This window comes from Phoca vitulina, unplaced genomic scaffold, assembly GCF_004348235.1.
Source record: "Phoca vitulina isolate PV1807 unplaced genomic scaffold, GSC_HSeal_1.0 scaffold7, whole genome shotgun sequence".
In the NCBI taxonomy this organism is placed as follows: Eukaryota; Metazoa; Chordata; class Mammalia; order Carnivora; family Phocidae; genus Phoca; species Phoca vitulina.
In genome coordinates, this window is record NW_022589710.1 from 14,054,466 (window position 1) to 14,067,843 (window position 13,378).

At 40.9% G+C, this 13,378-nt stretch overlaps 1 protein-coding gene across 1 annotated transcript in view; it reads right to left on the bottom strand.

The window, feature by feature from the left end:
- Positions 1–9,690, bottom strand: part of CLEC14A (C-type lectin domain containing 14A) — a 33,613-nt gene extending 23,923 nt beyond the window's left edge. Inside the window, exon 1 of the mRNA XM_032404983.1 lies at positions 7,310–9,690. Coding sequence (XP_032260874.1) covers positions 8,158–9,627 — 1,470 coding nt within the window. The 5' untranslated portion in view covers positions 9,628–9,690 and the 3' untranslated portion in view covers positions 7,310–8,157. The remainder of the gene's footprint in view (positions 1–7,309) is intronic.
- Between the last annotated feature and the right edge of the window lie 3,688 nt (positions 9,691–13,378).

Consider the following 13,378-nt stretch of genomic DNA (forward strand, 5'->3'; position numbering starts at 1 on the left):
ACACCCCCAGATTGAAAGTGAGGGCGTGGAAAACCATTTACCATGCTAATGGACACCAAAAGAAAGCTGCGGTGGCAATCCTTATATCAGACAAATTAGATTTTAAACCAAAGACTGTAATAAGAGATGAGGAAGGACACTATATCCTACTTAAAGGGTCTATCCAACAAGATGATCTAACAATTGTAAATATCTATGCCCCTAACATGGGAGCAGCCAATTATATAAGGCAATTAATAACAAAAGCAAAGAAACACATTGACAACAATACAATAATAGTGGGGGACTTTAACACCCCCCTCACTGAAATGGACAGATCATCTAAGCAAAAGATCAACAAGGAAATAAAGACTTTAAATGACACACTGGACCAAATGGACTTCACAGACATATTCAGAACATTCTATCCCAAAGCAACGGAATACACATTCTTATCTAGTGCCCATGGAACATTCTCCAGAATAGATCACATCCTAGGTCACAAATCAGGTCTCAACCAGTACCAAAAGATTGGGATCATTCCCTGCCTATTTTCAGACCACAATGCTTTGAAACTAGAACTCAATCACAAGAGGAAAGTCAGAAAGAACTCAAATACATGGAGGCTAAAGAGCATCCTACTAAAGAATGAATGGGTCAACCAGGAAATTAAAGAAGAATTAAAAAAAATTCATGGAAACCAATGAAAATGAAAACACAACTGTTCAAAATCTTTGGGATGCAGCAAAGGCAGTCCTAAGAGGAAAGTATATAGCAATACAAGCCTCTCTCAAGAAACAAGAAAGGTCTCAAGTACACAACCTAACCCTACACCTAAAGGAGCTGGAGAAAGAACAGCAAATAAAGCCTAAACCCAGCAGAAGAAGAGAAATAATAAAGATCAGAGCAGAAATCAATGAAATAGAAACCAAAAGAACAGTAGAACAGATCAACGAAACTAGGAGCTGGTTCTTTGAAAGAATGAACAAGATTGATAAACCCCTGGCCAGACTTATCAAAAAGAAAAGAGAAAGGACCCAAATCAACAAAATCATGAATGAAAGAGGAGAGATCACAACCAACACCAAAGAAATACAATTATAAGAACATATTATGAGCAACTCTATGCCAGCAAATTAGATAACCTGGAAGAAATGGATGCATTCCTAGAGATGTATCAACTACCAAAATTGAACCAAGAAGAAATAGAAAGCCTGAACAGACCTATAACCACTAAGGAAATTGAAGCAGTCATCAAAAATCTCCCAACAAACAAAAGCCCAGGGCCAGACGGCTTCCCAGGGGAATTCTACCAAACATTTAAAGAAGAATTAATACCTATTCTTCTGAAACTGTTCCAAAAAATAGAAATGGAAGGAAAACTTCCAAACTTGTTATATGAGGCCACCATTACCTTGATCCCAAAACCAAAGACCCCATCAAAAAGGACAATTACAGACCAATATCCTGATGAACATGGATGCAAAAATTCTCACCAAAATACTAGCCAATAGGATCCAACAGTACATTAAAAGGATTATTCACCATGACCAAGTGGGATTTATCCCTGGGCTGCAAGGTTGGTCCAACATCCACAAATCAATCAATGTGATACAATACATTAACAAAAGAAAGAACAAGAATCATATGATCCTCTCAATAGATGCAGAAAAAGCATTTGACAAAGTACAGCATCCTTTCTTGATCAAAACTCTTCAGAGTATAGGGATAGAGGGTTCCTACCTCAATATCATAAAAGCCATCTATGAAAAACCCACAACGAATATCATTCTTAATGGGGAAAAACTGAGAGCTTTCCCCCTAAGGTCAGGAATGCAGCAGGGATGTCCACTATCACCACTGCTATTCAACATAGTATTAGAAGTCCTAGCCACAGCAATCAGACAACAAAAAGAAATCAAAGGCATCCGAATCGGCAAAGAAGAAGTCAAACTCTCACTCTTTGCAGATGATATGATACTTTATGTGGAAAACCCAAAAGACTCCACCCCAAAACTGCTAGAACTTATACAGAAATTCAGTCAAGTGGCAGGATATAAAATCAATGCACAGAAATCAGTGGCATTCCTATACACCAACAACAAGACAGAAGAGAGAGAAATTAAGGAGTCGATCCCATTTACAATTGCACCCAAAACCATAAGATACCTAGGAATAAATCTAACCAAAGAGGCAAAGGATCTGTACTCAGAAAACTATAAAATACTCAAGAAAGTAATTGAGGAAGACACAAAGAAATGGAAAAACGTCCCATGCTCATGGATTGGAAGAACAAATATTGTGAAGATGTCAATGCTACCTAGAGCAATCTACACATTCAATGCAATCCCCATCAAAATACCATCCACTTTTTTCAAAGAAATGGAACAAATAATCCTAAAATTTGTATGGAACCAGAAAAGACCCCGAATAGCCAGAGGAATGTTGAAAAAGAAAAGCAAAGCTGGCAGCATCACAATTCCAGACTTCCAGCTCTATTACAAAGCTGTCATCATCAAGACAGTATGGTACTGGCATAAAAACAGACACATAGACCAATGGAACAGAACAGAGAGCCCAGAAATGGACTCTCAACTAATCTTCAACTAATCTTCAACAAAGCAGGAAAGAACATCCAATGGAAAAAAGACAGTCTCTTCAACAAATGGTGTTGGGAAAATTGGACAGCCACATGCAGAAGAATGAAACTAGACCATTTCCTTACACCATACACAAAAATAGACTCAAAATGGTTGAAAGACCTAAATGTGAGACAGGAGTCCATCAAAATCCTAAAGGAGAACACAGGCAGCAACCTCTTCGACCTCAGCCGCAGCAACTTCTTCCTAGAAATATCGCCAAAGGCAAGGGAAGCAAGGGCAAGAATGAACTATTGGGACTTCATCAAGATAAAAAGCTTTTGCACAGCAAAAGAAACAGTCAACAAAACCAAAAGACAACCGACAGAATGGGAGAAGATATTTGCAAATGACATATCAGATAAAGGGCTAGTATCCAAAATCTATAAAGAACTTATCAAACTCAACACTCAAAGAACAAATAATCCAATCAAGAAATAGGCAGAAGACATGAACAGACATTTTTCCAAAGAAGACATCCAAATAGGCAACAGACACATGAAAAAGTGCTCCACATCGCTTGGCATCAGGGAAATCCAAATCAAAACCTCAATGAGGTACCACCTCACACCAGTCAGAATGGCTAAAATTAACAAGTCAGGAAACGACAGATGTTGGTGGGGATGCAGAGAAAGGGGAACCCTCCTACACTGTTGGTGGGAATGCAAGCTGGTGCAACCACTCTGGAAAACAGTATGGAGGTTCCTCAAAAAGTTGAAAATAGAGCTACCATACGATCCAGCAATTGCACTACTTGGTATTTACCCCAAAGATACAAATGTAGGGATCCGAAGGGGTATGTGCACCCCATTGTTTATAGCAGCAATGTCCACAATAGCCACACTGTGGAAAGAGCCAAGATGTCCATCAACAGATGAATGGATAAAGATGTGGTATATATATACAATGGAATATTATGCAGCCATCAAAACTAATGAGATCTTGCCATTTGCAATGACGTGGATGGAACAGGAGGGTGTTATGCTGAGCGAAATAAGTCAATCAGAGAAAGACATGTATCATATGACCTCACTGATATGAGGAATTCTTAATCTCAGGAAATAAACTGAGGGTTGCTGGAGTGGGGGGGTGGGGTGGGAGGGATGGGGTGGCTGGGTGATAGACACAGGGGAGGGTATGCTATGGTGAGCGCTGTGAATTGTGCAAGACTGTTGAATCACAGATCTGTGCCTCTGAAAAAAATAATGCAATATATGTTAAGAAAAAAAGAAGAAGATAGCAGGAGGGGAAGAATGAAGGGGGGAAAATCGGAGGGGGAGATGAACCATGAGAGGCAATGGACTCTGAAAAACAAACTGAGGGTTCTAGAGGGGAGGGGGGTAGGAGGATGGGTTAGCCTGGTGATGGGTATTAAAGAGGGCACGTTCTGCATGGAGCACTGGGTGTTATGCACAAACAATGAATCATGGAACACTACATCAAAAATTAATGATGTAATGGATGGTGATTAACATAACAATAAAAAATTTTTTAAAAAATAAAATAAAATAACACAGCATTAAAGCCAGGAAAAAAAAAAAATACTAACGAGAGTCCTTCAGGATGATGATAAAAGACCAGTTACTGTACTGTACTGTAACTAGTAACAAAACCACATGAAGATAAAGAGTCCTGGTAAAAGTATCAACATAGGTAAATACAAAAGACAGTATAAATGTATCTAACTTTTATTGTTTGATTATCTATTTCTAAATATTTTTTGGAGTACCATTTTAATTCTCTTGCTGTTTCCTATACTTTCATAAAGATTTTTGCTAAGTGACTGCCATGGAGATTATAATTAACATCTTAATTTAAAGACTATACAATTAGGATTAATACCAACTAATTTCAGTAGTATACAACAATTTTGCTCCAACATAGCTACATCCTTTTTTAGGGATGGGGTCAGTCTAACTAAAGGCCTGCTACCTCCCTCCTTCTTTATGCTATTATTGCTGATCAAATTACATCTTTATACAATATAAGCCCATCATCAGTTTTATAATTATTACTTTATTATGTAATTATCTTTTAAATCAGATAGAATAAAAAATTATAAAGAAAAATACATTTATACTGTCTTTTGTATTTACCTATGTTGATACTTTCTAACCACAATGGAATCAAATTAAAAATTAACAACAGAAGGAATTTAGGGAAGTTTGCAAATACATAGAAATTAAGCAATACCCTACTAAATAATCAATGCATTGAAGAGAAAAATCACAAGGGAAATTAGAAAATACTTTGAGATGAATGAAAAAGAAAACAAAATTTGCCCAAGTTTATCAGATACCACTAAAGCAGTGCTTAAAGGGAAATTTATAGCTGTAAATGCCTATATTTAAAAAAGGAAGATCTCAAATCAATAGTCTACTTAGCACCCTAAAAAGTTAGAAAAATAAAAACACACTAGACCCAAAACAAGGATAGGGATGGAAATAATAAAGATTAAATGAGAAATAAATGAAATAGAGAATAGAAACACAATAGAGAGGGGCACCTGGGTGCTCAGTCGTTAAGCATCTGCCTTCGGGTCAGGTCATTGATCCTGGGGTCCTGGGATCAAGCCCCGCATTGGGCTCCCTGCTCTGCAAGAAGCGTGCTTCTCCCTCTCCCACTCCCCCTGCTTGTGTTCCCTCTCTCGCTGTCTCTCTCAGTCAAATAAATAAATAAAATCTTTTTTTAAAAACAAAGAAACACAATAGAGAAAAATCAATGAATCCAAAAACTAGTTCTTTGAAAAGATTGACAAAATTGACAGACCTTTAGTTAGACTAATCCCATCCCCAAAGAGGAAATACTCAAATTACTAAAATGAGAAATTAAAGAGAAGACATCACTACCAACCTTATGGAAATGAAAAAGAATTATATGAGACTACTGGTCAAACAATAATGGTTTACTTTTAATCGGTGGTAAAACTCACTAAAGTACAGGTCTCAACACATGTGCAAAGATATGGATGTGTGAATTTGTGATTTCGTATGTAGAGCACTTTCAGAATCATCTGAAAGGCTAAGTTGTGGCTGCTGGATTGGATGACTAAAATGAAGGGGAGGTCATTGGAAGTGAGGAAGTCAAGGACCTGAAATGTACAGGCATTGGAAGAGTCATACATGAGGGCTTTGAAATTGTGTAAAATAATGGCAGGACTTAGGCTGAAGAGAAAGACTGTAAATTAAATACCAAGTCTTCCTTTGGAGGAGATGACGGAACAGGTAGCTATATGAGATGAGTGTGGGGACAAAGGGTTTTAAGTAGGAAAGGACTGAACTTCAAAGAGATTGGAGAAGTAATAAAATGGTAGTAGAGAAGTAGGAAAGTCCCTAACCTTAACTCACAAGAGATCAAGCTTGGCTGGCCTGATTCTGCCATGGATTCAAGATTGTATGGAAGACATCATAGCCAGAAATTTAAGACAGTTGTATGAAGCTTGGTCTGCAATTGCTATCTGTCAGGAAATCAAGTATGAAAACAGATCGTTTTCTCTAATTCTTTCCTGACTTACTTAGAAGGGGAAAGAATGGCAGGTAATAGGTGAGCAATTGGGCTCAAACCTATTTGTTTTTCACATAGGGCATTTGGATCCCAAGATCTGTAATGTCGCCAGTGTCATGTTGCATAGTAAGTTATGATACCTACTGCATTGTATTATAACAATGCTGCAAAGGCCATCTACTTTAAGACAAAGCATGTGTACACACAGATACATGCACGCACAGATATAGATAACTTTAGATATATTTATAATTATAGCTATAGATAATTTACAGTTCAGTTCATTTATAGAAGGGCCTATTTTTCAAGTTACAAAAGAAAGGATCATATATTCTATTCAAATAGTTACCTTCTTACAGACAGGTCACGTAGTAAAGAGTAAGGATTAAACACCACAACTGAGGTGAACTGAGACACACTCTGACAAGTTAGGGACATTGAGTAAGGCATTACTTACCTGATTTTAGTTTTCTTGTGAAATGATATTGTTTAAAATTTCCTTCAAATGTTAATTCTAATTCATTGCGATTTTTTTTTTTGTATCTAGACATATATTTAGTATGTGAAGCAAATTACCTATTACTTTATTCCTTTAATGTTACAATACCATATGTATTTTATATATGTATTTTATACATTGTACACTTAAGAACATCAAAACGGTCCTATAAAAATACAGTGCAAACTTCCTGTTTTCATTCTTCCTGGTTACTAAGCTTGTTTCTCCTCTCCCCATGTAACAACCCCCACACACTTAGGTTTAAAGTCTTAGCATACTAATAGAAGCGGGAAATTTTTTAGGGGTCTCAACTTTACTAGATAGTGATTATTATTACATCTTAATTGTTTTTTAGATGAATGCTTCATTTAGATTACTTTCTAATGCCCCAAGTCATAACAAGATGCTAAATATTTGTATTTACCACTTATTTCTTATGCCGTTAATTCTTATGGAGAGTTGTTACCATGTCTGTTGTTAAATTATAAACATTGAAGACAGGCATGTACGGTCACTGCACACTTTCTTTAAGGGAGGTAAGGAAATAGTTTGGAATTGAAGTTTTCTCATGGATTAAATAGTGCATAAAAACCTAGCAACTTTGGAAGAAATCCAGCTCATTTTTGCTTTAATGCACCCAGAAGATTTCAAATCAATACTTAGCATTAACGTTTTAATTGGAAATTACCATCGCCATAATTGGAAGTGAGGATCAGCATCCTGATGTTTAGGAGAGGGCTATTTGGTTGGGAAGGTCATTACACTGGAGAGCACAAACACTGGAAAAGGAAAACACAAATCATTTGTTTCCTTGAGCAAGGACACACAGTAAACACTTAAATTGGTGGTCAACTATAATTTGCTTCCGGAGCCAGCTACTCTGGCAATACTACAGTTTGGATTTATAGCAGAGCACATAAGTAGTAGTGACTTTGAAAGCAAAGTATAAAAGAACCAAGGAAAAAGTTGCTAGTTGTTAAAGATCTACTCCTCATTACAAGGACTTGAAAATTTCCCCTTCAATCTAAGAGCAGCAACTCTTGTTGCTATTCTCAGCATGCCCCTCAGCTGTTTTTCCTAAATAATCAATCCTCCATGAGACCAGTGATATTTGAGTGTGGGTTATCAACAATCCTTTATTTTTTGCCTGGGAATTTCAAACCAATATATGTCCAGCCTGAACAATATAGACAGTTTCCTTTCCATGTTGGTTAAATTTTTTAAAATTGTATTGTTTTCTATTTGCTTGCAATATCTTAAAAGTTCAACCACTTCTCCAAGTCCCCCAGAATCAGCACAAGTAAACACCTCTCCCCAGTAGGATCCCAGCCCTCAGTACCACCATAAGGCACTTTGACCTCTTCCACCTTCAGGCAATGAGCGTCCAGTTCAGATTTGGCTCCTCAGTGAAGGAGAGGGAATTTGGGGGAAGGGGATTTTCTATAAGAATAGTCCCATAAATAAGTTCCTCTTCTTTTCCCTTTTCATTGAAAGTGAAAAACTCTGCTCAGAAGACGTGCCCACTGTCCCGTTTCCCTATGTGTCACCAGAGCCAAGAGAGGACCCTGTCAGCGAGGCGCCCTCTGCTCTGTCCCGCAGACCACAGTCCCCCACCTTCACCCCACTGTCTGTGCAATGTACAGAATTGGAACGCAGAGCAGCGGCTTCAGCATCTCTCTCCATGGCCGGCTGGGCCAAGGGCCCCTTTCTTGGCTGGGAGGAAGGGCTTTTGTGGAAGCAGAGTTTGAAAAGCCCCAGCACTGTCATGGTCAAGATAATCAACACTACGACCGCTACGCTCACAAGTATGAAGACCACGGTGGAGGAGGAGTCGAAAGGTTGGGGAATGGCAGAGGAAGACGTGGAATTAAACTTGGGAATCACGCTTCCTGAAGAGGTGATGGCGGCCTTCGAATTGGCTTGAGGGGACGTCTGAAGGGTAGACATCGTGCTCTGTGCTCCCCACTGAGGAATCTCGGGAATAGATGTTGCTGAACTGCCTTGTCCAGGGACATGCGGTACCTCTCCTGGCTTCTCATGTACTGTGGGCGACCACGTTCTCTTCGGGACCGGGCTGGCAGCAGTGGCCGGCCTGGTGGGCACCTTGGTCCCCTCAGGGGCCGGCTGTCCTTCCCCATTGGTTACACAAGAACGTCCATCTTTCCCCAGCACGAAGCCCGAGGCGCACTCGCAGGCAAAGCCTCCCGAGTCGTCTAGGCAGTTAGGGAGCTCCGCGCATTTGCCAGCACGGAGGTACCTCCCGGGACAGGGACAGAGCTCGGCCCCGGAGGGTATCCCGTCCCAGCGCGCGCTGACCTCGTCTGCGATGCAGGTGGCTGTGATGGAGATCTGCCCGGGGCAAAGCGCACTCACCTTGGTCCCTGGGGGACTGAAGTCCAGCGCCGCGCTGTACAGCTGGAAGGGCGCGCGGTAGCTCAAGTTAGAGGCGGCCCCGGGGCGCGGCGCCGGGCACAAGCCGTCAAACTGGTATTTGCATAGGTAGCCATTGGCGCGCGAGTGGCAACGCATCTCCTTCCAGCCTGCGGGCTCGACCCCCCGGGTGGCCTGGAGTCCCGCGCAACTCCGAGAGGTGCAGGAGCGTTGGGGTTCCTCCACCCATTGCAGCGTGTCGCTTTCGGACCCGCTGACGTCGGGGGACAGCCAGGAGAAACCCCGCAACGGCTCGTTCTCCCGGGTGCAGCGGGATCGCCCGCGTTCCAGCGCCACCCAGAACAGAAGGTCTTTGGAGCCCCCTCCGGGCCCCGGGCCTGCCCGCAGGAGTGCAAGCACCGCGCGGAGCTCGGCGCCCCCGCGCACGGTGCTGAGCGCCCCGCCGCGCAGACTGCAGGCCTCCTCGGCCGCCAGCCTGTGGATGGTAGCGTGGTGCAGGCTGTAGCAGGCCCCAGAGGCCGAGCAGCCCGCGCGGTCGGCGGTGGGGTGCTCGCCGCGGCCAGGCCGAGGCCAGAAAGCCTGCCAGAGGAGGCACAGGGCGAGCGCCGGCCTCATCTTGGAGGCCCTGCTCCCACAGCTGTTCCCAACTTGGATCTGTCCCGCCCGAGGGCGCGGAGCTGTCCCAAGAGCGCGGTCACCGCCCCCTACAGCTGGCTCTCCCCCTCTTCCCCCGCCCCACTCCCGCCAGAGCCCTCAACTGCCAAGAATCCCCACCACCGTCCTGGCGGCAAACAGCTTTCCTTAGGCCCCGACAGGAAATGTGTCCGGAGCTCTGGCAGGCCCGGTGCAGCCCTGATTTATTCTGGGGTCAAGAACACAGCTGGCGCCAGGGCACTGGGAACACAGTCGACCAGGTCAAACACTCCGCTTACAGCAGGAGAAAAAGAAAGAAAGTCGCTACTGGGAAGAAACGTATCATTTCCCGCCCCCACCCCCACCCCACCCCACCCCCCCATTAGAAAGTTTCAGGAGCTCAGATCCCAAAACACTTGGGTGAACATTGATAGGAAGGACTGGAAACGAGGAACTAGCTGACAGCCCACGCCCGCCCATTGTGCTTCGTCCGGGTCAGTCGAGTTGGCTTCACAACAATGTGTAGACGGCTCCAGTCTTCATCGGGCGGGAGACTGGGGCGGGGGAAAGAACCTCGGGAGAAATATAAGCATCTCCCTTCACCACCAGAAGCAGCAGTATTGAAGCGCCAGTCTCCCGGGCTCTGCTTCTCTGTTCTGCCAAAGGAGATTCCTGTGGGCTAATAGCTAGTGGAAGAATTTAGAGTTCCTTTGGGGTGTCATAAATGGGTAATCCTGCGTCTTCAGTCACAGCTTGCCTTGAAGTTTATTTTTTGCTTCCATTTGTTTCTCCTTGAAATGGCATATCGGTTCACTCAGGAAAGGAAATGTACTTCTAGGCCTAAATGAAAAATAATGGCCATAGATCTTAACTGTTGTGTAGTTAGGTTTCCTTACCACGATATTGGTTCATAACTTCTTCAAGCTTATATGTTATATAAAAACGAGATTGGGGGCGCCTGGGTGGCTCAGTCGTTAAGCGTCTGCCTTTGGCTCAGGTCATGATCCCAGGGTCCTGGGATCGAGCCCCATATCGGGCTCCCTGCTCCGTGGGAAGCCTCCTTCTCCCTCTCCCACTCCCCCTGCTTGTGTTCCTTCTCCCGCTGTCTCTCTCTGTCAAATAAATAAATAAAATCTTTTTAAAAAAATGAGATTGTGGCCTTATTAATATTTGAGAACAACTACCCCATGTGTAACTTTATCCTTGAACTATTTTAATATCATTTTCTCCTGTGACTGAGGGCCAGTATTTGTATCAGTAAGTTGTAAAAGTCCCCTTTAAGGAACACTAGAGTTCAGTATTCTTAAATTAAATTATTTATTACATTATAATGCATATTATATACTGTTAAAAAATACCCTGTCACTTAAAAGATGGGTGAATCAATTTCTTCAGAGTTCCAGTTTCTTAAAAATATAAGCAATTAACTCAATTGGAAGTGGGGAGGAATTAAAGACGAGTAAAGGAAGACAAGTTTAAACACTGTAGAGTCTATGGAAAGATTTTCTTGTTAGCAACTTAGGCAATTCTATACCATTTTAGGAAATACATTATCTATCTTGGCTCACAGTGACCAAATACATTGCAATAGAAGTACAAACAGTTTCAACTAAGCCCACTTAACACGCAGGATGCTTTTAAATATCTACAATCAGAATGAAAGCTGCCATTCCATGACTAATGCATACCACACTTTTAAACTCACTTTCTTGTGCTGGATTTGACTGTTCAGATGATTGAGGAGGGGTAGGAAGGAAGGCCTCAGGATCACATCTTTATGTCCCCACCTCATTTTTACCACTACTCTCACTCTTCTTTTCCTCTTGGAAATTCTATGTATGTTACCAAATGATAGCAAACACATGAACCATCATCACACTTACCTTGCTTTTGCTGACTATGGAGTTCTGCAGCAGGATTTCTCTACTACCCTTACTGTTTTCCCATTTAAAAGACATTCAAATTAGTCCTTCATTTCAGATGGCCATGTCACCTTAAACATGACTTTGCATTTAAATTAAGTAACTAAGTGTCTTATGAGAAAGGAACATGAAAATCTAGAAATCTAATTGAATGGATTTTAAAAACACTTAATCATGTGGGCCAACTCTATATACCTTTGCAATCAAATGACTATGTGTTCATAAATGTGTCCATGTAGCACTATAAATTTTAATAAAATAAAACCTTTTATAAACCTAAGTAGGCAATGGAAATCTTTCAGATATTTTTTAAATCACTTGGGATGAAGTGAAGCTTCTAGAGTAAGAAAGAATGAATGACTGGAGAGCTTATAGCAAATACATGATCTCACTCCCTGGCATTCTGCCATTTGGGAGGTGGGATACCAGAAGAGAACACAGTGGCCGAAATGACTGCATATCACAGTCCTGGCCATGTCTGCAGTAATGTGAGAGAAGAGTTACCCGAAAAAATAAATAAATAACTCAAAGTAAGTATAGGTTATTTTGTAATTAATTACTTTGTATTGATCTATATACCAATACCACATTTTAAAATGTATAGTATTCCTGAAAAAACTAGAAATGAAGGAATGTTTTTCATTTTATTTTACTGTAGATTATTTATTATTTATTCGACAGAGAGAGAGCACAAGCAGGGGGAGCAGCGAGGGAGAGGGAGAAGCAGGCTCTCTGCTGAGCAGGGAGCCCGATGAGGGGCTCCATCCCAGGTCCCTGGGATCATGACCTGAGCCAAAAGCAGACACTTAACCGACTGAGCCACCCAGGCACCCCTGTTTTTATTTTAAAATAATGTTTATTAAGGTCATAACAGAATACCATTCTACCTCCACTGGATTCCAAATATTTAAAATTTTCATAATATCAAGTGTGGGTCCACAGGTCCTTTTATATGCTACAGATGAGAGCAACAACTTTGGAAAAGCTTGGCATTTTTTTCTTAAAATCTTATATTTTCTAAACCCCAGCACTTCTGTGCCCAGGTATATTCTCAACAGAAACTCTTGCACATGTATAAGAGAAGGTATGTAAACGGATGTTTATAGCAGCACTGTTCATATTAACAAAAACCAGAGTGAATCCAAGTGTCCAGCAACAGATGGTAGATAAGTAAACCGTGACACATGCACTCAATGAATATATAGTAATGGAAATGAATAAACTATAGCTGCAAGTAACCATATGAATTAATCTTATCAATACAATACTAAATGACAAAATTTCCAAAAGATTATACAAAGTCTGACATTCTTTTTGTAAATTAAAAAAAAAAAAAACTACTAAATATATATATTTGTGTATGTTTTAGGAAAAAAATAGTTACAATGCAATGAGATAAAAGGAACAATGAGTATGAGATTTTGGGTGATGGGTCCTTTGGGTGGGAGAGAAGAGGGTGATGGACTGGCTGGGGAAACAGGATTTGATGTGAGCTGTTGTTAGAGTTTCAGCTTTTGTTTTGGATAGTGACTTTGTGGATAACTATTCCATTATTAAAAATAAATAATTAAGCAATTAACAAAATAAATGCAGCTATATCTGAACAAATGATGAGAGAATGACATGAATAAAAATTATAATTAATCTGATTCTGAACATCTAAGTTTCAAAATGTAAAATAAAAATAAAATCAAGATGTTAGTTATATTTTCAAAATGTATTTTCTTTTGATCCCCCTATTCTTTTGCAGGTAACACATTTCTAAATTTAAGCTAATTATTCATCTTAAAAAGCATAATAAATAAAATATT